The sequence below is a fragment of the Fusarium odoratissimum genome (genome assembly GCF_000260195.1).
Source record: "Fusarium odoratissimum NRRL 54006 unplaced genomic scaffold supercont1.23, whole genome shotgun sequence".
Taxonomy (NCBI): Eukaryota; Fungi; Ascomycota; class Sordariomycetes; order Hypocreales; family Nectriaceae; genus Fusarium; species Fusarium odoratissimum.
The window spans coordinates 1-23,339 of record NW_022158708.1 but is presented as its reverse complement, the minus strand read 5'-3'; the positions used below and the strand labels follow the sequence as shown (position 1 = coordinate 23,339).

The following is a 23,339-nucleotide window of genomic DNA, read 5'->3' as shown; positions in this document are numbered from 1 at the left end:
GAACACTTTGAAAAGCCGTCAGGCACTCCCTAAACCGAGGTGTAACTATAGAATTGATATCACTGAGAGATAAGGCCTCTGTATATTAGGAGGCATATCGCCAGGTACCATCAATGAGCACATAAACAATATTCATCTTAGGAAGCATATATTCAGGACATACCCTATAGGTGCAGGACGATGGTCAGGTGCGAGTACTCAATGCCGCACTGATGTACCATCCAAAGACGATATTAGCTTCGAACACACAATGCTATTGTGCTGGAGGATGAACTGTGTGTATACAGTACAATCTGTCTGTTTTTGGCGCTAGATATGTGTGAGTGTACAGTGTATATCATGATCGTTACGTTCTGGCACAGTACAGTCATCACGACTGGAACGTAAATCCAATCAACTGAAACCTTCCAACCCTCACTCATTCTTTACCACAAGTATTGTCTGATAGAAACCATACCAAAATCCACGTGAGATAAAGCATTAGGCCTGAACCAATAAGCGACTGGAATGATGGCTTTATCTTCACGTTCCAGCGGCAACTACCTACAACCAGCCCTCATTTAGCGGCTGTTCAGCTTCACCAGCCTAGAACTTCGGCAGGTCTAAGACTCTGAATCAACGATTGAGACCAAGGCCCGGACCATGGAACACAAAGTCTCTTTCGGTACTTCTTGATCAATTATGGGGCTACGAGAAGCTTATGTCTATTGGACTGGCAGTAGCACAGTCTAGACTGAACACCAAGTTCTCTGTTTCCCGACTTGCATATCGAACAACGCACGAGGGACTAACTTCTATCACGGAATCCATTAGTCTTGACCTGGAACGGCTGAATGATGAAATTGACAATCGTTGAAGTTTACGAAAATGGAAGTGTCTATAAGGGACAATGACATTGCATGGACTGATTGGGAATGCGATCATCGCCAAAATGTCAATAACAACGATCCTCCCTGCGAGCTACCGAAGTGGCTGAAGATGATGACTTTCAAAAGACCCTGAACGATCGCTGCCATCTCTTGCATCATATCTAGAGCTTTGGACCCTGGAAACACCGTGTTACAAGATACGACGACATATTCGCGCCAGCCAACAGACACTCTTTCTCGCAACGCGTGTCCTCAAACCTAGATACCGCATCCGTCCTATCAATTAAAAAAGCCCCGCCCCGCCTCGCCATCACCAATATCGTATAGCCTGTCTGATAAATTAGGTGCAATGTCTCGGATTATACGAGCTTGGGTAACTAGCCACAAGTGTCTATTTACTGAATGTCTCAAGGATTTGTTTCCTTGCCACTCATCGCATGATGTTGAGACTATACCAACAAAGCATGATATGATAGACGGCCTGCCTACACTTACATACCTGTAGGGACCTGGAAGAGATGCTTGCCAAGTCTTCTTGACTCATCTACTATTTGAGGCTCAAATGGATGATGCAGCATGGAACTATTACTTCATGGAGAACCAATGCAGTTAGCCCTCTGATTGAAGGGGCAAGAGGTAAACAGGTGTAGTGCCTGAGTGCCAACTTATTTGACAGGAAGTTTATCTGACTAGCCTGAGTCTTGCTATCCCCTGATCTACAGGCATTGTCTGGTCTGTGAGTCTGTCTGACCTTATGGTCAACCTTCACAACTCTTGCTACCCACATTGCCATATCCGGCCTACGAATCGGATCGACGGCCATACCGACGTCAGGCACCCGATACTCTTTTCTGTTGTTCCTCAACGCCAAAGGGCCAATCATAATGAGGCGTATGGCTTTCACGACGGTTGCATACACCGAGCGATGGCTTTACCATTCAGGCTGTGCCAGTGGGCCGTGTATCGTAGAGCAACCAGCCTCATTGGGTCGACCGTATTATCCAAATTCGATCATTGTCACCAAAGGCGTCACACCCGGCTCTGGACCCCTCATAAGCCTTTTGGGACTCGACCGTCGTGGAACCTATTGTCGACTGTTCCTTAAACGACAGGATTCCCAAAGTCGGGACCGCTGAACCTAGTTCTTGCTCGTGGTTCTCGAATCTCTGTCTCTCAGGCACCTGCAACCTTACCTGGCTACTTAGATATCAAGCTTCCCGCACACAATGATTCACTTACACTGAGTCGTCTTACCCGATAAAACCAACTCACAAGATGAAGCCATCAGACTTGCCGACTTCATACTCCAGGGCTGCTGCCCGGGCGCTGAACTGCACACGAGGTCACATCGGGTTATGTGCCATTATACTTATGTTGATGATGTCGACCCTGGTATGGAGACAGAGAGATTTGGTTGCCGTCAAACTTCCTGTTATGGAGCAACGACCGCCGACGACCCTCGATTCTAAAGCACCAACAATTGCTGGCATAAACGGAACCCTCGATCGTTTCTGGTCAACAAACGGAGAAAGTGTACAAGATCTAGTACACTGGTCGAAGCCCAAAGGCGTTGATAAGATTATGGGACTTGTCTTTTATGGACGACGACAATCGGTATCAATTCTTGATTGCTATCTCAAGGTACAAGCTGTCCACGCCGAATTTGTAACATCAGGCTAACCTCGACAGCGCAATCTTGCTAAGAATGGCGGCTTGCTTGACGGTGTCATCTTTGTGGAACGAACCAAAGACCCCCACGACCTTGCACTCTTGAAGAAACTCCTGGAAAGCGAGAGTTCGTACGAAAAGTGGTCTGTTGAGATGTCGGGCGATGATAACTTTTCGAGTGGCTTTGGAAACTCCTACGACCGGGTTGAAGACCATGTCATGTATGTCAAGATCGACGACGATATCGTAAGCCACACCTTTTGTGATTCGTTCTTGTGAAACCGATACTAACAATGTGCAGGTTTTCATGGAAGATACCGTTATTCCATCGATCGTTAAAAAAAGACTTGAGCATCCCGAGTACTTCATCGTCTCGGCCAATGTCGTCAACCAACCCCTTCTCAGCTGGGTTCACTGGAACTTGGGCGCCATCAGGCCTTATCTCCCCGAGGTCGACAGCGAAGGAAAGGCCATGCCCTCAAAACAATCTGGCCAGAAGCCACTGGACTGGAATCCCTCCAACCTACCCCCATGGAACGGCCCCGAGGGGTTCTCGCTCGATAGCTGGGAGCCCAATGACACTACTCATCGCTGGCTCCCTCTTGACAAGGGCGGTAAAGACCATATTCTCGACACAACTCCCATCGAAGCGACAGAGTATCACCCTATGGGCCGCGGCTGGACTCAGTGGACGATTGGCGCACAAGAACACTTCAGCTTCTTCGAAAACCTATGGAAGAAGAAGCTGTCCGCCTACAAGTTCGAAACATGGGACTTTCAATACGAGCGAATGGGCATCCAGTTCGTTGCCTTATTAGGAAGGGACATCAACCGAGCCAAGCCGATCGAGGCTGATGACGAGAACCACTTCTCATGTAACATGCCGCGCGCGCTAGGACGACGTAAGTGAAACCCCTGAACCGTATGGCCGAGGGCTTTGTTAACAGGCTTTACAGATGCCGTTGCTGATGGACGAGGCGTTGCCGCTCATTACAGCTTCGGAAGCCAACGCGCAGGCATGGATCGAACCGATATTATTGATCGCTATAGGTCGTTCGCACGCAACAACATCTGTACTGGACCCATGCTGTGGGCTCCTGGAGATGACTAGTTTTGAATACCGCATGAAAGCGATCGCATGACCAACCACCGATCATTTTGCCCTTGATTTTGTGATCAACGGTGTTGGTATGTTTCAATGACTGCGACTTTATCCATTGATGCATCTTGTATACATTTACTTGGAGCCCCGCCATGGAGTTCAGGAGTTGTTGGAAATTGGTTGTAGACTTGTACGCATGCATACAGGGGGTATATTAGAGCATGATATTGACGTACATGATCAAAAACACAATATACGTCATTTCTTTGTCACAAGGCTGATTGGAGTTCTGAGATCCAATTTTGTACATTGTTTCTTGTAGTTTTCTTGACATCGTTGGCTGATTGCTTAGACTCTACGTGATCACGGTACTTGCAACGACGTGGCACAAGATTTGAGAAGAGGAGTGGTATAAAATTTAGAGAACCTAACAACGACGACATGAAAGTATAGTTTGTTCGTTTTCTGCTTTTCAGTTCGTTGAGACGTCGTCCATCCCTATTACATCAGAATGCGCTTGCTGGAAAAACTCCTGTCAAAGATTGCAGAGGCCGTCTCAGTACAACTAGTTTGCCTGAGCATAGCCAAAGCCGTACGGAAATTACATAGCATTGCTTCAAGCAAGCGACTTGGGGGGCGGGTAGTCCTCGAAAGTGTTGGACTCGTGGCGGGTGAGGTTAGTCTCCTTCTCGACCTGGGCGAGATCGATGTGAGCAACAGCATCGTCACCATCGAAGATACGGGCGATCTCCTCGAGAGTGGGTCCCTTGGTCTCGACGTAGAAGTACCAGACGAAGATGAGTTCACAGAAGTCCCAGAGGGTGTAGAAAAGCATAAAGTTCCAGTGGTTGGGCATGTTATTCCACGCAAGCTTGTTGGTTTGGCTGTTGTTTGTTAGTTGCCGAGTTTTCATTGTTGGGGGATTGAGATATGACATACTTTCCAATGGCAAGGATAGCCTGAACAGTGATGTTCATGATCATCATACCCTTGGCACGGAGGTGGAAGGGAAGAACCTCAAGAGCGTAGGCAACGAGTAGACCGGAGAAACCGATATCGTAGAAGATACCGAAGAGCCAGACGAAAGCAATCTGGGCATAGCCAGCACCAGTGTTGGAGTAAGCGACACCACCATCAGGCTGCTCCTCGGTGGCAGGGGTCTTATATTGGGAGTTCTCGTAAATGCCACCGGTGAGGGTCCAGAGGATGAAAGCGAAGACCATACCGGAGATGGCAGTGAGGAAAAGAGGACGACGTCCGACCTTGTCGACAGTGAAGGCAGCACCAATGGAGATGGACAGATCGAGAATGGTCTTTCCAGCAGAGAGCTGTAAGGGGAAGAGAATAAGTAAGGTGGAGACTCAAACAATACCATGGATGAGACTTACGGCAAGCTTCTTGTTCTGCTCCTTGATCCCAGCACCCTCGTAAATGACATCCATGTAGTTGGAGAAGAGAGCGTTACCAGAGTACTGAGAAATGATACCGAGGGAGATGATGATAGCAAGACGCCACCGGTTACCGCTTGTCTTGAAGAAATCGATGTATCGGGTAGATGTGACAGATTTGTCGGCCTGGATAGTCTCCTTGATTTCACGGTACTGGAACTGAACTGTGGCGTTGTTCACGTCACCACCAGCATGGTGCTTGGCAAGAACCTGGAGAGCCTCCTCTGGCTTGTCCTTGTTGATGAGGAAACGGGGTGACTCAGGGACCCACCAGATACCACAAAGCTGGATGATGGAGGGGACAGCCTGGATGAAGGTAATGGATCGCCACGACCAGTGACCATTGATGGAAGCAGTGCCCCAGCCGACAACGGAAACGACTGAAAATGGTCAGAGAGGATACAATCTTTGGAAAGATTCGGTACTTACTCAGGGAACCCAAGTTCCAGAGACAGTTGTAGACAGCTGTAAGAGGACCACGGTGTTGGGGATGGCAGATCTCGGTGAGAAGCATAGGTGAGGACATTTGAGCCAGGGAGTTACCGAAACCAAGAACAAATCGGCCGCCCATGTACACTAGAGGAATTGATCAATATGCTTGCAAGAATGATTTGAATAGGTACTTACTGCCGTAGCCATTGCAGAATGCAGAGACGAAAGAGCCAGTGATCATGATAACACAGCCAAGCATGATAGTGGGCTTTCGGCCCCAGTTATCGGCGAGGTAGGGGACGATGAAGAAGGAGACAATAGAACCAATATTGTACATGTTGATAAGGATTCCGAGCTTGCTTTCGTTCTTCTCCTCAGGGAAATACTCCTTCCACTTGTCCATCTGCTGAGAGGTGTTGACCATCATACCATCGTATCCAGTGGTGGCCGAGGCGATCAGCAGGAAGATAATGAGGAAGTAGAGCTTACGCAAGTGAGGCTCCTTGTACCAGATCACCTTTTCGAATCTGGGAGCCTCAGCTTGTGCAATATCGAGAGGTACCCGATCGCTATGGGCTGGGACCTTGGAGCCGATAGGCTGGAGGAACTTTGGCAGAGCCATTGTGAGCTTGGAACAATCGACCAACGATGTGTTGGGTTGATTCTAGACTTGGCCCAATGTATGGGGTAGTGATGCTTCTCGTGTGGAGAGATGGACAAGTAAAAAAGTTCAGGGTTCCCCGGGTTTGCACTGCTTCTTATAAAGATAACATCTGGAGCAGCAGCAGCAACAACACAAACCACCCCGGTCAAGTCAACCCCATGCATTGTCACCGTGGAGCTTCAGAGACCGGGATAGTGTTGTCAAGTTCCCATGAGCAATCATTCGTGTATTGGGGCCGGAGCATGCACCAGGCACAGTGAGGTGGAGTTTTGAGCTGGAGATGGTGTGTTTGGGATCACCCGGGACGGAAAGACGGCTATGGAGGCTTGGGTAGCTCGTTTAGGTATTGAGTCGCTTCAATGCTACTCTAACTGGGGTGAGCTCAACTCAGGCATACAAAAATGCACCAGTGAGTAGGTTCGGTAGATCAACGCTGAGACGAGCTCATCTGGGGGCCGGAGGAGTCTCCCCAACATGGAGCAGATTGACCGGGGGAGGAGTGCTGGATGAAGGGTTAGGCCGCCAATCAGGGTTGATCGAGCGCTTGTTCGAGTGATCTCGACCTTTGATTATGGCTGAAGTCCATGATACTGGGCCGCAAGGAGGCCATTATCCGGTGCTTGCCACTGTTCTCGACTGCTTTGATCAACAAGCGCGATGGTGGTCTGATTGACAAGCAATCCAAGGGATTTTTCGGTCATTTCCCAATATCTTCAGGGCTGGTTCTGTAAAACAAGCATACGCCGCGGTTGAAACATGGTCGTATTTCACGAGATTGGACCCGCACAACGGGTTTAACATAGAGGAACTTAGCACCCGCCCCCCCTGAAAGGCTGCTCGCCCTTTGCTTATTTGAACGACCTACATATATCGTATTGTCGTACAAGCATCGGGATTCTGCGATAATATGGTGCTGATGTCTTTCACCGAACTTACTCGCCCCGACTGTTGATACCCCTGATGTATCCCAATCTGGGCAACTAGAGTTAAAAGTCTAGATTGATCGATATAACCCTTACCGCTTGGTCAAGTTCATGTAAGTGCTGTTCATCCCTGTGGCCCACAGGACAAGGTCTAGGGGCGACAGTGCAACCGGGAAAATACATAGATTTGGTATTCATCCGTCAAGTTGTCACCAACGCACACCTGTTGCTCTTCTCCGCCAGGACCAAAAAACGTGGAGGAGCGTGCAGAGTCTGGGGCTAGACTGGGGAATGGGGACCGGGGTAAGCGGGTCTGGGGTCCAAGAACCGGAGTTGGCCTCGAGAATCGATGCCTGCTAGACAATCATCTGTCTTGTGTCTGGAGAAATGGCTTAATCTAGCCTACCAGTAGGCAAAAAGTAAAGGCCGTGGTGTGACCCCCAGGCTGGTTTCATCCTTCACATACTTTGCTGTCACCGTCCAGAGGGTCCAGCCAATGAGGTGTCACACGACAACTGCTTGTTCATGGGTTATAGGAAGGATTGTGCTTAGCACGAGGGGGCTAAAAACGCCTCTTATCGGATATCAGGGCCGCAAAATGAATCACGCGTCTGTCGCTTGTCATTCATGGTTCTGACCATCGAAGTGGATTTGATATCGAATAAACTACACGATCGTCGGTTGCTCCCGAGCCTTGGAATGCTGAGAACCCGACTATTCGGTAAATATGGAGAAGATGCCCTGAAGGCCTAGAAGAATTGAGTGAATTAGGTCTCGGTAACGTGCTTCAATGGGGAATCAAGAGCCTTGGCCGAACGTGCCCTCACTTGGCAGACCCATCGATCAGCACGCCGAGAAGCGAGGTGATTTTCGGTTATCGGCAAATGGGCCAAGAATGAATCAAGCTTAAAGTGTATCATCAGACGAGCGGCAGATGCATTGTCAATCGCCGGCTAATTGAAAGAGCATGATATTGTTTGTCGGCTGAGGTCGGTCTGCATTTTTGCTGCAATTCGGGACTAGCTGAATCGTGCAACACGAAAATTAACCCTTGACACGGTTGGGATGGTGTACGGAGACGCGGGAGAGCTGCCGATAAGGACCATGAAGGAGGGCCATATTCGGCGATTATTTGCTGACAGGATGGCCTCCATCGGCGCCGCGTAAAGTATCGTATCTTAGCTGCTCGGTTAAGGAGGCACACCGTTGTAACCTTAATCTAAACTGGTGAAATGAAGGCACACCATCTTCAAGATGCAATGCGAAATAACCGGAGTGGAAGTTAGAGCCGAAGAATATGTTGGTAAGAGGTTCGAAGAATCCGAGTTCACAATGAAACAGGCTAAAATGGAGAAGGCGAGCTGAAAAGATCTGGAGGTCACACTCCAACATTTTAGGGAAGACCCGACCCTCAGGTTCTTTCTTATTGTTCTCGTCAATGAAGGATTGAGTGGTCCCCTCCTTCCTGGAGTCCCCGCGTTCTTGCCACGAGGTTAAGTGGCACCTGCGTTAGCTTGCCGGTGCCCTGAACCTTCTCTGTTGGACGACACCCTCCAAGTACTAACTTTATCGGTTCAACGGCTGTGGATGGCCAATTTCATGTTAGCTTCACCACAATCGGCCTGCTTGCTAAAGTACCTGTGGTATCCTCATTTTCATTCCCATTTCCATTAATCCGTACATATGAATTTAGCCTGCGTCACTTCCCGGATATTGAGAGATTGCTTTCGACTTCATATCTCGGCTTGAAGTTCTAGATTCTCTATGTCACCTTAATTTTGCCGTTCCTTGTGATGCAGCTTGATCCGCTAGACTCGGGAACGGGACAGTCTTGAACCCCATCTCTAAATGTAATTGTCATTTGCTACTACGTGGCTCTTTTGATGATATACACAACAAATGACCGGATGAGCTAGAACTAGAGGCTTTCCCGCGAGGCCTCCCTTACCGACGTGGTTGATTGACAGATCATTTCCATTACCCGCACACGTAAGAACCTAAGCAGCTTTCCCCATACACAGCTTCGAGTTTCTATCGACTCATGATCAATACTTTTCCTTACCCTAGCAAACATTGTAATAAGGGAATAAACAACAGTCCAGTTACACACAAATAAACCTTCTCAATGCAAACGTTTCTCCAGCAGCTGCTGATGATCAACTGTAGTAAACGTGACAAGCTCCAACCACATGGGTGTCGAAACAGGTTATGTGATGACAAAAGATTCAGATCTCCTCGGCGGGAAGTGCGCCGCTCATGAGGGGGACATCGACCATGTCATCGTCATCATTTTCTTCCTCCGAAAGGGTGCTACTGCCAGCTCCACGCTCCAGTTCCTCGATGCTGTCAAGAGCCCGCACAAACTTCTCGCGCTCTCCCCTGAGTGTTCCCCGCCTGGCTGCGGTATCGGAATCTTCCTCCATGAGTCTCTCGTAAACACTCTTGGCATCGGCTCCAGCAATGCCTAACTTTCGGTCGAGATGGAAGGGCAAATTTCGCTGGATATGCGGTATCATGCCATTTGTAATGTGCAACGCCACGGCATCCGCGAACCTCAGCGCTGCAAGGCGGTAGTAGCCTCTAACATAAGCCACCACTTCCAGCTCCCGTTCGAAGGAGTCCGGCCCAAGTTTTGTCAACTCGTTTTCACGTCGCTTTTCGTCGAGTACCCGCTTCTCCTCTGTTAGACTTTCCCACGGAACAGGAGCCCGACCATCCCCATACCCTGCGGCCTGCATACGCATTTGGTGGCGATAACGCGTTAAGAGAATCTGTTCATCCTTTTGATATCTACGAAATGCCTCCTGATTGACAGTGAACAGGCCGTATGTTTCGAGGCGGTACACAAGATCAAGTGCCCCCGCTGTTTCTCGGCGACGGTCGTTGAGATACTCTGTCAAAATTTTCCTGCACTCCCGGAAGATCAGCCGCTTGTTGAGACTTGCAAAAGACTTGGCCAGTGCCTGATCAAGCATATCATCCAACAGGCTCATAACATGATCGAGAAATGCTTTCATGGGTCCTGACCATGGTTCAATGGCTTCTCGACACATGTCGTTATAGACTTCTTCCGTAATGATGTCAGGTACGCCAGCTCTGGTCTTAGACTTGATCTCATCACGAACTTGTCGAAGAGTCCTGAAACCTCGCCCAACTCCACTAAAGGGAGTAAATGGGGCTGGGAAGAGTTGCCGACGGGGCGCAGGGGAGTTGGCCACGCTGGCCCTACTGTCTTCAGGCTGTAACGATCGAGAGGGGGTCCCTGCTGGGGTTTGCTCCATGCGAACTCGTTTAGATGGCGTTATAGGCGGTGCCATCGTCCGTCGTTTGCTAGGTGTATGTGGGTTGATGGCCGGCGCCACGGACCCTGCATCTGACTCATCATCAGAGATATCAACAACAGGAATGTCACTGCTATCTCTGAGGGTAAATTTGGGCTTCATGTCTAGCAGACAGTCACGAAAGTTATCCGGGAGCGGAACGAAATGCTTCGAGAACTCGGAAGGCTTGAGTTGTGTTCGGGTCAGTTCACCAAACTCCATAACACTGGTCTGGACCTCGAGTTCAACATTGTCAGGTAGTTCTGGTAGCTTTTCGAGTTGCTCAACGATGTCAGTGAGGCGCTGTCTTAGCTTCTGCTTGATATGAGGTAGACTGGTCAAAGAATGTTAGCCCTGTTCCTAATATCATGTGAGATAGCAACTCCTTAATTACCTTTTCGCGAATTCTTGCCCAAGCTTTTCCGACAGGAAAGCCTTCAACTTTTCCACACCACATCGCTCCGAAAAGCCATGAAAGGTTGCAGGCCATCGCTCGAGAGAATGATCCACGAAAACTAGCTCTTCCCATTTCTTGAGCTCATCAAGGTCCTTGCCCTGTGGCCGGGAAGTAATGAAATACCCCAGACCGGCAATATGAGCTTGTCCCCTCATGATAGCAAGCCATTGCTCGTGGTTTCCACCCTCCGGTATCAGATCAGCCTTGGTCAGAACGCCGATTGTCCTGTTAAGAGCGCCCAGTCTACGTATAAGACCAAAAGTTGAAGAATTCTCCGCATCGCTGTTCATTGGCATAGAGCACATGATAATAGCAGACGGGTGCTGGATATACTCCTTTGACAGATTCCTCACGACACTAACAAGATAGTCGTCACTTGCATCAGCAGGGTTCTGGAAAATACCAGGCATATCGTAGAAAGAAAGGTCAGGGAGTTCTGGACCTTTGATCTCAAGTGCAACGATATTCGGCGAAAACTTCGCGGCAACTGCTTCGGCGGCTCTGTCGATGGGGATGTTCACAGCTAGGGCACCTGAGCCAGGGACAAATAGCTCGTGACTCTTGTCGTCATTGAGAATAGCGATTTGGGCCCATCTCAAAACATCTTCAATCTCGCTGTAGTCGATCATCGTCTTGAACTCGTGAGTCGCACTGGATGGTAGTTTGCGCCAGGGGAAGAAAGGATCTCTGTCAGTGACATCCCCTTCCGAAATGCGGCCACTAGGCGGGGGTTGATAGGAGTATGCTTTGCGTAGCGATACACGGCAAGAGGGATCGTGACTTCGTGATACCCTGATATGGAGCGGGCATCGTGTACATGTGCCCTCACTGCGCGGGAGGTCGAGATTTGCGAGACCTGACATCAAGCTAGATTTTCCTGCAGACTGATCGCCAACAAGCACAAGCTCGGGAAGTGGAACATCGTGGTCAACACCAAGCTGCTGAAGCTCACCCAGAGTGTCGTTGCAGGCCTTGAGTTTCTTTCCGATGTCCTGGAAGGAGGTTTGAAAGAAGCTCCCATCCGTGGGAACATTAGTTGGGCTCTCGGCTGCTGCGTTGGGACGCATCCTGAGTTCCCTCAAAAGAGGTTCAGGTTCAGTGATGCGTTCACTTGGTGTTGCTTGGAAATTCGTCAGTGTATGCGTTTGGAAGACAAGATGAAAGAGACACTCACGGGCATCCGATCTATGATGATAGAAAGCCTGATCGGGCGGAATATAGCTGGTACTGCCGCCGTAACTAGAGGGAGCAGGAGGAGCAGTGCGAATGCCGAAGTTGACAGTTCCAGAATCTGGCATAGAAGTATTATCCTCTGGGTCTGGTTTGACACGAGGCCCGCGGCGTCTTGATGAGTGTGACATTCTCGTGGATGAGAGACTGTGGGTGGTGCGCGAAGACATTATTATTGCTGCAGTGGCAGCGGCAGTGACAACGCCCCGCAAACAAATTGAATTAGTGATGCCTCAAAGCTCATGAAATTGGCCTATTGTTTTTCTGCTTCACAGAGTAGGCTGCAAGGCTGGAGCCTGGTTGGCCCGTGAGCACGCAAAACTGGCTGGAAAGAAAAACGGGGGGTATCGAAAAGCAGTTATAAGTGAAAGAGAATTGAATAAGGAAAGATTCAGCGAGATTCACTGAAAAACAAAGTATCGTAGACGTGGATATACAGAATAGGAGATGTTGAGCTGAAGTTTCACCAGACGCAGCTCGCAGATTGGCGGTTGGCAGCCTGGGCTCCTGTGCCTGCTTCTTTCTAGTGGCACTACCGTTGCTCTGGGGCAACACGCTGCCCCGATAATTCACGATAGAGTGCAACGGCTCTGAGAACGATTGAAAGCACGTAGCATTTCTGAGTACGTATAAAAATTCTTTCACAGCTACCCAACAGAGTCTATTATAAGAATCCAAAATTTTTAATACTGTTCAGTCTCTATTAAGAAGCTGGTATTGCGATTATCATCCCCTGTCCTAACAACAGTTATTGCTGCATGGAGTGGATAAGATGCAGCCAGGAAAAGCAGATAAAAAAGGAGGCTGGGACAGGGCTGCAGGCGACAACCGAAAGATAACGCGTTAGCGCGTCAGTGTTCCCCTGAGCGGCAGTTGAAGCCTTCTCCGCAATTAGACATATCTTGGTCAGTGTGCTCCAATCAAACAATTTTATTGTCTTACGGCGGTTTGCTCATTGACTTCGTCTTGATACGTAACCTGCCTGAAACGATAGAGCCTCCAGTGGATGAACAGTTCCTAGAAGCGGGTAGTGGGTCTGTCACAACGTCCCGTTCTGCCCGTCCCCACATTCAATCCATCCATCTTATTCCCGTCATCCGGAACGTCACTCCGACATGCAATTAACCTTCTTCAAAACTCGAACAAATGGACAATGAGATCAATGTGCGATCGACTCGAACCCGAGCTCGCAAGCGTGAAAAGATATCCAATGCGTCAGTTTATAGCTTTCCCATACGCTGTCAATCAAATTGACGCAGAGTAGCTGTATCGGCTGCCGCAACAGTAAGACTCGCTGTTCAGGGCGCCATCCTTGCGAAAGATGCATCAGACGTAAGGAAACTTGCGTCTTTGAAGAGAAAGAAAAGAAAGTAGCAGTATCTGTAGAGTATGTGATTGGTTTAAGTAGATGAACCTTTGCTAAGCCTGATGGACTTAGTTACCTCGACCAATTGCACGCTCGTATCGAATCACTTGAGGCTCAATCACGCTCCGTGCAAGGTCTAGACTCAAATACCGAAGCCCTCTCATCGAGTTCAGTGCAACTTAATGCACGTCCTTCATTAAGAAATCCTCCAGACAGCCCCTTGGACGAAACTGGGACGCCGTCGGTACGTATCACACAATGAACGTTTCCATTCCTTGATTAACTCTTAAAAAGAGGTCCGAGTCAAGTTCCCTTACAAATACTCTAGTCACTTCCGAGCCACAGATCAAAGTCCATCGCTATGGACACGCGGGTGAGTATCATTTTTTATACCTTAAAGTGATCATGCTCACCGTATCAGCCTACCTTGGACACAGCTCAACTCTCAGCTTCAGCCGTAATGTCCGCAACCTTCTTCAACAGTCATCCCCAATTGCAGATCCTGGGAGTGTATCTATGGAAAGACAGGACATATCTTATACCCGGACACTACCGCCGATAGGTCTCGATCTGTCAAGTATCGCCTTGCCGAAGCTCTCTTATGCTGAATATCTGACCAACACGGTGATTGTGCACATCGGTTCTCTTTACTCCATATTCGATGCAGACATATTTCTTCAAAGAATGAGGAGATTTTACGATGACCGCGACAAAGGGTTGGAAGCTGATGCGAGTCTATGGCACATTCAGATGCTACTTGTGCTAGCGTTCGGCAAGTCGATACAGTCCAGAGAACACTCTGAGATGGGCCCCTCCGGAATGGCCTACTTCACACTTGCCATTGAAGCTATGCCAGATATCAGAAGGCTCTACGAAGATCCTTTGTTGTCAATTGAGGTTCTCTGTTTGGCTGCTTTGTTCATGCATGCAACCGATCTCCTACAGGAGGCCTATGTCACGGTTAGTTTGTGCACCGTCAGTGTTCTCCCAACTAATTGGTCCTAAGATTGGCCAAGCCCTGCGGATTTCTGTCACCAAAGTTCTAAACAAAAAGTTTCCGGAAGCGTTGAGATCTTCAAACTTCGAGTACCAGAGACGCCTCTGGTGGACAGTATACTGCATCGATAGGAAGTGCGCAGCGATGCTGGGCAGTCCATCTGTTATGAGAGATGACGACATCTCAATTCCGTTCCCAGAAATAAAGCCGGGAGATGAGTCGCAGAACGCATTCGCTATCCATGCGATCCTCTCTTCTCATCTCGGCAAGATCCTCGATGGTGAGTTGGTGGCCTACGTTTTGTGAATGTTAGCTCATCTGGACGTTCACAGCCATCTATGGATTACACGATCAACAGCGAAATTTCCTTCTTGAAGTGAAGTCAATTCTTTCTCGTATTGCGGAAACCTACGTTGTCCTACGTCAACATCTGCCGCTAGATGTCCAGCAACCAGGCCAACCAATTTCTCGCGAGTCTGCCACGCTCCATCTTCTGCTCCACCAGGTGTGTTCCTTATTGAGTCTACTCGAACCCGAACTAATTAGGGCTCAGTGTGTGATTTTGACTGTTAGGCCTGTTCTCTTCTCACTTCTCAAGCCTCTTCTAGCGCTAAGTGCTCCGGTGCCCAATGCTCGCCACTCTTCGTCGCCATTTGAGTCGATGCTGAAGATGTGCATCGAGTCTGCTGTCCAAATTCTTAAGATTATGTCCATTTTGAAGCAACAGATGATGTGCGGTGAGTTCGTCAGTCTTTCTGTAACAGTTTGTTATTGACTTGAGGCCAGATATCTTCTTGCCATATGATATCGATGCGCTCTTTTCAGCAGCATTTGCCTTGATCCTGATCGACATCATCCGGCCAGCAAATGAGCTTCTTTGGGACTTGCCACAGGTTATGAACCTACTTGGCGAGTTTGTATCACGGCGCGTAGCTCCTGCGCAAGCCTATCGGTCTGATCTCGTACAAATCCTTGAACTACATACTAAGCTACGAGGGAACAACAGTCGCCAGCATCAGGACACTGGGAACATGTTCAATGTGAGCCTTGTTCCTGGTCTGGACGAATATGCTATAACCCACCCGGGCCAGTTAGGCATATCGCCTGACCCATTGTGGTCAAACATACGAGATGGAAACGGAGTTGGAGATCCCGCGCACCCTAACACAATCCTTTCAGTGATTGATGATCTAAATGTAGAAGGTTTCGATATCTTAGACACTGCTATGCTTGATAATGCGTGGATGTGGGATATGGACGATATGTCTACAAACATCTAAATTAGGCTCTGGATCTTATATTAATCATGCATTGCTTCAAGATACTATAACTTGGCCATATCATCGGAAATGCGTGACGGCTCATAAGAGTGCTTAGACCTAGCCCCGACTTATACCGGAATACTGTTCCGTAGATCGATACGCATAGGACGGAGCGGGATTCCGAGGCTTACTCTCAAACAGTATTTAACACGGCGACTTCCTATGCAGAATAAGCATAACCTTTATTTTTGATTGTCATCATGACGTTGGCTACCCGTCGCATTGCTCCGGTCTTGTCCATCCTACGGCCAGCAGCCCATATACCTCAAATCAACATACAACCAAGAACTATCAACTACGTTCATAGTCGCACATTCTCGACCTCGATTCCATATTACGCAGCTATGGAGCACGTATTCTCTCCAAAGGCAGTCGCTCGTTCGTATCATTTTCTCACTCTCTTTTAACCAACTGTTGATCAGTAATGTCAGCTATTGGGCCATACACTCAGGCCATCAAAGCCAACGGCATGGTCTTCCTCTCGGGCCAAATCCCCGCCAACTCACAGGCTAGGCTCATAGAAGGGACCATTGCTGAGAAGACGCACAAGATGTGTCAGAACGCAAAGGCTGTTCTGGAAGCAGCAGGTTCCAGTCTTGACAAGGCTGTTAGGGTAACGGTGCGTTCTACATTTGATATTTCCAAGCCCTTCACTGATGGCCTTTTAGGTTTACTTTCAAAATATGGATGATATGAAGGAAATGAACGAGGTTTATGCCGAGTATTTTCCACACAAGCCTGCTAGAAGTGCATGCGAATCCCCGAGACTCCCTGCTGATGCAAGCATGGAGATGGATATCATTGCGTTGGAATAGACTTTCTGGCATTGGATATCTCCAGACTTATATGAACTCCTTCTTGATCCTCATCAAGAGGTCAAACTGGACATTTGCTGTATTCTGTTTGATCATTTTCTTCCTAGGTTCCAGACACTCTATCTGATGACACATAAATCTTGATAAACCTCACATAATGAAACCAACTCTCAGACCATAGAAGCTTGTCAACAGAATCAGGTCAGCAGCCTTTCATCACTTTAGATGATATTCTGGGTAGTACCCTGTGTTTTGAGGCATGACTTACCAAGTTGAACTTTCTCCGGAATACACTCCATCTAGCGTTTCTCCTCTTGTTGTGCAGTATATAGCTCTCGCATTCATTGTAACTAATACCTAAAAGGGAAATATGACAATGGTATTTCGCGGTGATTCTCTTGCAACCAAGTCAAGAACTCATTCATGATAGTGATCAAGAGTTTCGTATTAGACTTCTTTTGAGTGTCCAGTCGGATAGTCTGGGCTTTGGTCGGCTTCCGCTTCCATACAAATCTCATAAGAGGGTTCCCAAAGGAAAATAGAGTTCCTGGACCCGTATCTGGTGTATTTTGATGGCCACCTTTTTGGGTTCAAGCTTTTGATAGATGCAGTAAGTGTGCCTTATCTCAAGAGCTTCAAATGTTAGAAATGGAAGAAGCTGAAGAGAGCGTACTGAAGGCTGTCTGACCGCGCTACCTTCTGAATTTTCCGTTCTCATTGGGACTTTCTTTCGTTTGAGCAGGCACAAAGAAATGAGAGCAAGTACTTGTCCCCTTGTTTGTCCTGCTCAAAAAGCACTGCCAGCTATGGACAGTGGATCAGGCATGTTGGAGGTCTTCCATGGATCATCGTTGGCTGTGTAACTATTTATTAAGTTGCGTCTGGCTAAGTCTTATCTTCTCAGCAAAAGATATGGAAGAAGTAAAAATCTAGCGTTGTTGTTGGGAAAGAGGAGGACCATTCTTACGGCATACATCCATACCTGTTGACAAAGACATGAAACTTGTAACAGGGTATTTGCAATGCAAATATCTCCATCCCACCTAGGTACATTAATAATCCCCTCCATCGAGGAAGAGACAAGGAAAGCGAAAACATACGAGATGAGTGGCAAAGCGTTCGGCCATAGCAAGTTATCACCGAAGACTCAGGCTTGGATCATGAGAAGATATTTACAAGGTATGAAGTGCTAACAAGCTTGGTCAGGTTCTTCGATCGCATCTACTATTAGTAATTAACATGGATTCACGCTAGGACCAATATGTCAGATCTGACACAAGTCACACGCAACAAGCCGAGACAAATCGTAATTCCAATTCAACCGCCCATCTTATTTATGTCACCATCCATCTTGAAGGATTCGCTTAGCGGCGTGGCGAACGAGCTGATCAGGGCCTCAGACCCTGTAATAAGTTGTAACAGAGTGTTGTTAGTGCTGACCTAAGGCCAGGATGTTTCGTCTTTTAATCAGGCCTTGTGTCTGCGGATCATTCCATGATCCAGTATTTAATGATTGAGCCTTTGCCTTGAATTGTTTGCCATAAGGCTGAAGATAATTATCGATTCAACAAAAAATTGGTGATGGCTTCAAACACGCCCAAGACGCCATCTTCTGGCGCCTCACCTGGGAGCCTTCATCGGGCTACTAACCCCGCAACTCCCGGGCGGCAAGCAGGCCACGCAACAATCCCCCATGACCGACCCGTGGCCCTCATGACTTCAGGCGCTCCTCTGCTTAATCCACGCAGTTGCGTTACTTGTCGGAGGCGCAGAGTCCGATGTGACAAGACGATGCCCTGCAGCAATTGTCGGCGGGCTCAATGCGATTGCATCTACCCTGCTCCAGGCCGCGCACCACGTCATACGCGGCTTGCGCCAACAGGGCCTGCCACTGGGCAGAGTGAGCGTGAAATGGATCTCTTGGGTCGACTGCGGAAGCTCGAGGGGCTTGTCTATGAGATGAGTGGCCAAGGTACAGCTAGTGAGAATGACATGGAAGTGAGCAATGGAGAATCACCACTAGCTTCAGAGAAGAGCAAGAACGCAAAAGATGTCGTTCAAGCAGCCACTGAGAAGGTCAAGAGAGAGTCTGAGAATACCGATTTCTCAAAGATCAACAAACAGCTTGGCCGTTTAGTACTCCATGATGGAGACTCCACGCCACGATACGTTAATAGTGGCTTCTTCGTGAAGCTCAACGATGAGGTACGATCTCCTTTACAATCTTGAGCATCACCTAACACGGACAGCTCGCTGAAATCCGCAACGAGATGGAGATTATGAACGAAGAAGAAGCCGAGTTTGAAGAGGATACAACTCCAGAGCAGTCTCCTCCGCAAAACTTGGGTATTGAGCATGATCACCACAGCTTCCTTTTTGGCTACAGTTCTGCCGATGTTGATCTTACAGGCCTCCATCCATTGCCTGCACAGGGCTCTTTCCTTTGGCAGATCTATCTCGAGAATATCGAACCTCTTGTCAAGGTGTTGCACATCCCCACCATGAGCAGACTCATGACTCAAGTGAGGCGCGGAGAGCATGATCTACGCCCTGGAGATGAAGCGCTTGTGTTTGCCATTTATTATTCAGCTGTTACATCGATGGAGACACAAGAGGTGAGCCTTCACTCCCACAACTTCACAAGTTATGGACGCCGTCTCACATATTCTAGGTTGAAGCAAATCTCGGCGCGTCTCAATCTCACTTCGTATCTCAATTTCGCTTCGCTCTTGAACAAGCTCTAGCCAAGTCTAATCTTCTCAACACCACCAACATGGCTATGCTGCAGGCATTTGTTATCTACCTCACCGTAGTCAAATGTCACGATGATAGCAAATTCGCTTGGACGCTTACCAGTCTTTGTGTCCGAATGGCTCAAGCCCTTGGTCTCTACCGCGACGGTCAACAGCTTGGCCTCTCACCGTTTGAGGTTGAGATGCGCCGTCGTCTTTGGTGGGCCATTGTGTCTCTTGACGTCCGTTCTGCTGAGGAGATGGGGTCTGATCTGATCATAGGTGACAAGACCTTTGACACTCAACTCCCATCCAACATAAACGACGCCGATATTGACCCATCGTTTACCGAAACACCAACCCCACGTCAGGGCCGCACTGACTCCGCCATCTGCCTCTCACGTTACGAGATCACCGCCCTATCTCGGGGCTTATTCGCGGCCATAGCGCAAATGCGCCCTGTTGATCCCAAAGAGGTCGAAAAAAGCCTCGAAGAGCGCGAGCACATGCTTGTTGAAGTCTACGAACGCATGGAGGATAAGTTCCTGAAACATCTTATGAGGGAAGATGATCCTATCTTCTGGGTTGCTTCTCTCATTTCTAGAATCATGATGGCAAAGGTTGGCCTCATCATATATCAGCCCGTGCTCTTCCCAGGGACGGGCCCGGAGGTATCATACGAGATCCGAAGCCGGTTGTGGCAGTCTTGTATTGAGATCGTTGAGTACAGTCACATTCTCAATATTGACCCCAGCTGCCGGCAATGGCGTTGGCTGTTCAAATCCTACCGCCAATGGCACGCGATCGCATGCATGCTGCTGGAACTCTCGAAACGGCCTTGGGGTGTCACCTCGGAGCGAGCATGGGAAGCTGCCCAAATTCTCGACTATGATCACCCAATCGATGGCAGCAATAACACAAATCATACGGCTGCATGGATGCCTATTAAAAGGCTTTTTACAAAGGCTAAACGACATCGTGAATCAGAGCTTGTTCGGCTACGCGCTGATCCTGAGGCAGCGAGACGTCTCGATCGTGAGGAGAGAATCAAACCTGTACTGGAACGTATTGGCCCTGCGCCCGGAATGGAGACCCGCATGTCAGAACTCCGAGTCCGATGGCGAAAGATATTTCGACCGGGAGACTTCTCCGATGATGTCGAGTACCAGAGCATTTTACCCAGCGCAGATCAACCTGCGTCCCTTTCGCAAACCCGACAACAGCCCCAACAGCCACTCGACCAAATGAGTGTATTTGACCCCAAAACCTGGCAAAGCATTCACTCTGGCAATCCAAATATTTCTATATACTACGAAGGGGGTGATTCTGGAGCGCAGAACATGGGTGGTCTTTTCCCAGGTGATAGTAGCCTTGGAAGTCTCTCAAGCATTGCATCGCCCGCCATATCGGGGACTGCATCTACACATAGGAACGACAACGATCCTCAAGCACTTGGAGGTACTCGCCTATCACCATGGCCAGGTTCAGATATGTTTCAGCACACGCAAGATCCAGGTGCTCTCGGTGATATCGATGAGCTTTTCCAAAACAGAGCCGGGCCCAATCCTGGTCTCGACCTAAACATGGATCCTGGCGAAGTTGATGATATTGATTGGCAGAACTGGGATGAGACTTTAAGGACTTTGAATAGGCCAGCGATGGATCAAATGGGAGCGGGTGCCGGTAGTTGGGGTGGCATGTGAGCGTAGTGAGCTGATAACGTTGCTCAGACTTATTAAACTATTTGATCCCATGTGGTATATTCTGTCAGGCTTCCACAATGACTTTGTTATGAGTCATGCTTCCTTTGATAACTAACTATTCGTGATAAGTTTTTGATTGCATGACTGTATCTATATAGCACTTTTAGCTTGCAATGAATCCTGGCTACTCAAACATCTGTCTTTGTGGTCGAAGAAACTTCCAAATCACACGGTTTGTATAAGATGTTAACTCTAGTTTGTTTTGATAATTTCATGATGAGACCATGCTAGAGTTAGTCTGGTGAAAAATGTCTCATGCATGAGGCTAGCAACCCTTTTTTGATTTTGTATAATCTCGTGATGAGACTTCATCTACGTTCCTCAAAGTCTTTGAAAACCCAAGACCTGTACAAAGTTCACGAAGCTTCTTTGCACATTTTGAATTAGTTTACATTATGTATTCCTCATCTGGAGTTGGTCAACTTGATCAAACTTCGATGACGATGCACTATAAGTTAAATTACTTCTGTGACTGAGTGTACTTGTGGTCTTTGAGGAACTGTCAGTCCATAATTTTATGTTGACTTTGAACTGAACTGCGTGCATTTCACGGAGCTAGCTTTCATGTATAGGCAAGTAGCTTTTGGAAAGCCTCAATAAACAGCAATATCGTGGCTTATTAAAATGAACCTTTGTGTGGGAGATAGTTAAAATTACATGAACGAAAAGCTTAACAAGATGTTCTTCTTTATTTAAGGGCCACTGCATCCCACCTTCGACCTTTATTCACTTCGACCTCTTTTATTCTTCAAGAACATTTCCTCTCCCTCCAGTCCCAGAGGAAACCACATCTTTTCTCATCTTTGATCTCAACATTAGCCTAAACGAAATGAAGGGCTTCAAGCTGTGCTGGAAGAGCTATGGTGACGACGGTGTTGTCAATAGCTTTTTCTTAGAAAAGGGTGTGCCATGCACAAATCTGCTGAAGAAAGTGGAAGTTCTTGGGGCCGTTAGGGCGGTGACCCCCGACTTGTTAACCTCCGAGGAGTCCTTGCTCGCCCTCTCGTTCATTCTTCTCAACTACTTCATGGTCAGAAAGCAGCTCAACCCGAAGTCGAACGACGATGCCAAGAACCAGGGGTCTGGCGATTCTACCACCAAGTTCAAGCCGCTGGAATGGATTCAGCGCAGTGAAAGAAACCGAACTCGTGCCGTCATCTTTTCGAGCTGGATGTACCTCCTTCAGCTCCGCTATGCCCACACTGCCTGCACACTGGTTTTGGTTCTGGCTTACCGAGCATATTTGGCGGATTTTGAATGGGCAAAGCCCTACGTCTTGAGCTCAATCATTGTCGCCATCCGCCTTCTACTATTCACGCTCGGTACTGTTGGCGGCCTATGCCCATTGCACCATATTGCGAAGGCGCAAGCACAATACATACGTGCTCTGATACACCTTGAACTTTCACCCGAGCAGAAAACCAAGGATGAGAGTTCGGTGCCTCAAGAACTTCCAGCCTCTGCTCCTCCAAGCTCTGTCCAAGCGATAGATACTCAAACGGCAGCTCTATGGTCCCCTGTGCCCCCTATGACCCCTGTTGTTAGTAGCCCTGCTCTTGAGAAGCTGGCTCAGACAGCTGCTCTTCGCCAGACTTCCCCTTACCCGGAGACAACCCGGGAGAGTCCCTATGAACGCGAGAAGCGCGCCATGGAGACTGCTCCTGAAAGGCATACCCCAACTCCTGCCTTTCTTCTCCTCGCTCCCAGAAGCGATTACGCCCACCCAATGACAACTGCTCCACAGCCCACCTCTGAAGCTGGTCAGCAGGGTCCTCAAACAACAGTTCCTCACCTTTCACGCAATCCCTCGGCAGGAAACGCGCCGCCGTCCTATACAGATTCTACCACAAACGGCGCAAACAACGTCAGCCGTCAAGAAGCTTTTGATGCTTTAATTAGACGGCTAAATGCACCCGTTGTGTCTCGTCAAGATCAACGAACTTTCAACACCAAGCCTGCTTCCAGCCCCACAGGACGGGTGCCAGTAGGACAAGCATTCGAGGAAAATGCTGCGAAGTCCTCAGATTCTCCAGCTCAATCTGAAGACTGGGAATACGTCCACCACGAAGAAGGAAAGTCAAGTTCCTAAAGGGGAAGCATAGGAATGGTTTGAAGGATGTTTTTGCTTTCTATACCTAGGCAGACAGACAGATATGAGAAAACAGAGAAATTCAATATCTTTGACCTATCTTATAAAATACTACGCCACCCCATGCACATTGGAGCGGCGA

The 23,339-nt window shown here is 48.4% G+C and overlaps 7 protein-coding genes across 9 annotated transcripts; 5 read left to right on the top strand and 2 right to left on the bottom strand.

The window, feature by feature from the left end:
- Window positions 1-446: 446 nt before the first annotated feature.
- On the top strand, window positions 447-4,114 carry FOIG_11753 (uncharacterized protein). Of its 2 annotated transcripts, XM_031212321.1 has the most exons (4): window positions 447-2,510; window positions 2,559-2,783; window positions 2,839-3,439; window positions 3,494-4,114. In XM_031212321.1, the coding sequence occupies exons 1-4, from the start codon at window positions 2,145-2,147 to the stop codon at window positions 3,646-3,648; spliced, it is 1,347 nt and encodes a 448-aa protein (XP_031057715.1). In that variant the 5' UTR covers window positions 447-2,144; the 3' UTR covers window positions 3,649-4,114. The 2 variants fall into 2 exon arrangements, with proteins under 2 accessions (XP_031057715.1, XP_031057716.1); XM_031212322.1 differs by having other exon boundaries at window positions 2,839-4,114.
- Window positions 3,929-7,033, bottom strand: FOIG_11752 (uncharacterized protein). Its single transcript, XM_031212320.1, has 5 exons — window positions 5,715-7,033; window positions 5,517-5,663; window positions 5,028-5,467; window positions 4,579-4,967; window positions 3,929-4,523 (listed from the first exon to the last, which is right to left on the bottom strand). Exons 1-5 carry the CDS (start codon window positions 6,139-6,141, stop codon window positions 4,256-4,258), a joined length of 1,671 nt encoding a protein of 556 aa, XP_031057714.1. The 5' UTR covers window positions 6,142-7,033; the 3' UTR covers window positions 3,929-4,255.
- A 1,841-nt stretch (window positions 7,034-8,874) lies between these two features.
- On the bottom strand, window positions 8,875-12,615 carry FOIG_11751 (uncharacterized protein). Its single transcript, XM_031212319.1, has 3 exons — window positions 12,058-12,615; window positions 10,821-12,003; window positions 8,875-10,760 (listed from the first exon to the last, which is right to left on the bottom strand). Exons 1-3 carry the CDS (start codon window positions 12,281-12,283, stop codon window positions 9,332-9,334), a joined length of 2,838 nt encoding a protein of 945 aa, XP_031057713.1. The 5' UTR covers window positions 12,284-12,615; the 3' UTR covers window positions 8,875-9,331.
- Window positions 12,616-13,245: 630 nt separating this feature from the next.
- On the top strand, window positions 13,246-15,813 carry FOIG_11750 (uncharacterized protein). The gene is made up of 9 exons (XM_031212318.1): window positions 13,246-13,327; window positions 13,378-13,500; window positions 13,552-13,723; window positions 13,774-13,852; window positions 13,901-14,439; window positions 14,486-14,756; window positions 14,809-14,981; window positions 15,030-15,213; window positions 15,263-15,813. The coding sequence occupies exons 1-9, from the start codon at window positions 13,260-13,262 to the stop codon at window positions 15,754-15,756; spliced, it is 2,103 nt and encodes a 700-aa protein (XP_031057712.1). The 5' UTR covers window positions 13,246-13,259; the 3' UTR covers window positions 15,757-15,813.
- A 179-nt stretch (window positions 15,814-15,992) lies between these two features.
- FOIG_11749 (TdcF protein) lies at window positions 15,993-17,200 on the top strand. Its single transcript, XM_031212317.1, has 3 exons — window positions 15,993-16,176; window positions 16,230-16,417; window positions 16,467-17,200. The coding sequence occupies exons 1-3, from the start codon at window positions 15,999-16,001 to the stop codon at window positions 16,611-16,613; spliced, it is 513 nt and encodes a 170-aa protein (XP_031057711.1). The 5' UTR covers window positions 15,993-15,998; the 3' UTR covers window positions 16,614-17,200.
- A 634-nt stretch (window positions 17,201-17,834) lies between these two features.
- FOIG_11748 (uncharacterized protein) lies at window positions 17,835-21,246 on the top strand. Of its 2 annotated transcripts, XM_031212315.1 has the most exons (3): window positions 17,835-18,818; window positions 18,863-19,228; window positions 19,285-21,246. In XM_031212315.1, the coding sequence occupies exons 1-3, from the start codon at window positions 18,195-18,197 to the stop codon at window positions 21,046-21,048; spliced, it is 2,754 nt and encodes a 917-aa protein (XP_031057709.1). In that variant the 5' UTR covers window positions 17,835-18,194; the 3' UTR covers window positions 21,049-21,246. The 2 variants fall into 2 exon arrangements, with proteins under 2 accessions (XP_031057709.1, XP_031057710.1); XM_031212316.1 differs by having other exon boundaries at window positions 17,835-19,228.
- A 691-nt stretch (window positions 21,247-21,937) lies between these two features.
- FOIG_11747 (uncharacterized protein) lies at window positions 21,938-23,303 on the top strand (the record flags this gene model as incomplete). Its single annotated transcript, XM_031212314.1, has 1 exon — window positions 21,938-23,303. One exon carries the CDS (start codon window positions 21,938-21,940, stop codon window positions 23,195-23,197), a length of 1,260 nt encoding a protein of 419 aa, XP_031057708.1. The 3' UTR covers window positions 23,198-23,303.
- Window positions 23,304-23,339: the final 36 nt, after the last annotated feature.

Coding starts and splice junctions, on each gene's coding strand:
- FOIG_11753 (XM_031212321.1), top strand. CDS start 2,145: ATGAAGCCATCAGACTTGCCGACTTCATACTCCAGGGCTGCTGCCCGG. Junction 2,784..2,838: donor TCAAGATCGACGACGATATC/GTAAGCCACACC, acceptor AACAATGTGCAG/GTTTTCATGGAAGATACCGT. Junction 3,440..3,493: donor GCCGCGCGCGCTAGGACGAC/GTAAGTGAAACC, acceptor CAGGCTTTACAG/ATGCCGTTGCTGATGGACGA.
- FOIG_11752 (XM_031212320.1), bottom strand. CDS start 6,141: ATGGCTCTGCCAAAGTTCCTCCAGCCTATCGGCTCCAAGGTCCCAGCC. Junction 5,664..5,714: donor ATTCTGCAATGGCTACGGCA/GTAAGTACCTAT, acceptor CAATTCCTCTAG/TGTACATGGGCGGCCGATTT. Junction 4,524..4,578: donor GCTATCCTTGCCATTGGAAA/GTATGTCATATC, acceptor AACAAACAACAG/CCAAACCAACAAGCTTGCGT.
- FOIG_11751 (XM_031212319.1), bottom strand. CDS start 12,283: ATGTCTTCGCGCACCACCCACAGTCTCTCATCCACGAGAATGTCACAC. Junction 12,004..12,057: donor TCATCATAGATCGGATGCCC/GTGAGTGTCTCT, acceptor CGAATTTCCAAG/CAACACCAAGTGAACGCATC. Junction 10,761..10,820: donor GGGCAAGAATTCGCGAAAAG/GTAATTAAGGAG, acceptor TTCTTTGACCAG/TCTACCTCATATCAAGCAGA.
- FOIG_11750 (XM_031212318.1), top strand. CDS start 13,260: ATGGACAATGAGATCAATGTGCGATCGACTCGAACCCGAGCTCGCAAG. Junction 13,724..13,773: donor ACGAAACTGGGACGCCGTCG/GTACGTATCACA, acceptor ACTCTTAAAAAG/AGGTCCGAGTCAAGTTCCCT. Junction 14,982..15,029: donor TCCATCTTCTGCTCCACCAG/GTGTGTTCCTTA, acceptor ATTAGGGCTCAG/TGTGTGATTTTGACTGTTAG.
- FOIG_11749 (XM_031212317.1), top strand. CDS start 15,999: ATGACGTTGGCTACCCGTCGCATTGCTCCGGTCTTGTCCATCCTACGG. Junction 16,177..16,229: donor CTCTCCAAAGGCAGTCGCTC/GTTCGTATCATT, acceptor CAGTAATGTCAG/CTATTGGGCCATACACTCAG. Junction 16,418..16,466: donor ACAAGGCTGTTAGGGTAACG/GTGCGTTCTACA, acceptor ATGGCCTTTTAG/GTTTACTTTCAAAATATGGA.
- FOIG_11748 (XM_031212315.1), top strand. CDS start 18,195: ATGGCTTCAAACACGCCCAAGACGCCATCTTCTGGCGCCTCACCTGGG. Junction 18,819..18,862: donor TCGTGAAGCTCAACGATGAG/GTACGATCTCCT, acceptor TAACACGGACAG/CTCGCTGAAATCCGCAACGA. Junction 19,229..19,284: donor CATCGATGGAGACACAAGAG/GTGAGCCTTCAC, acceptor CACATATTCTAG/GTTGAAGCAAATCTCGGCGC.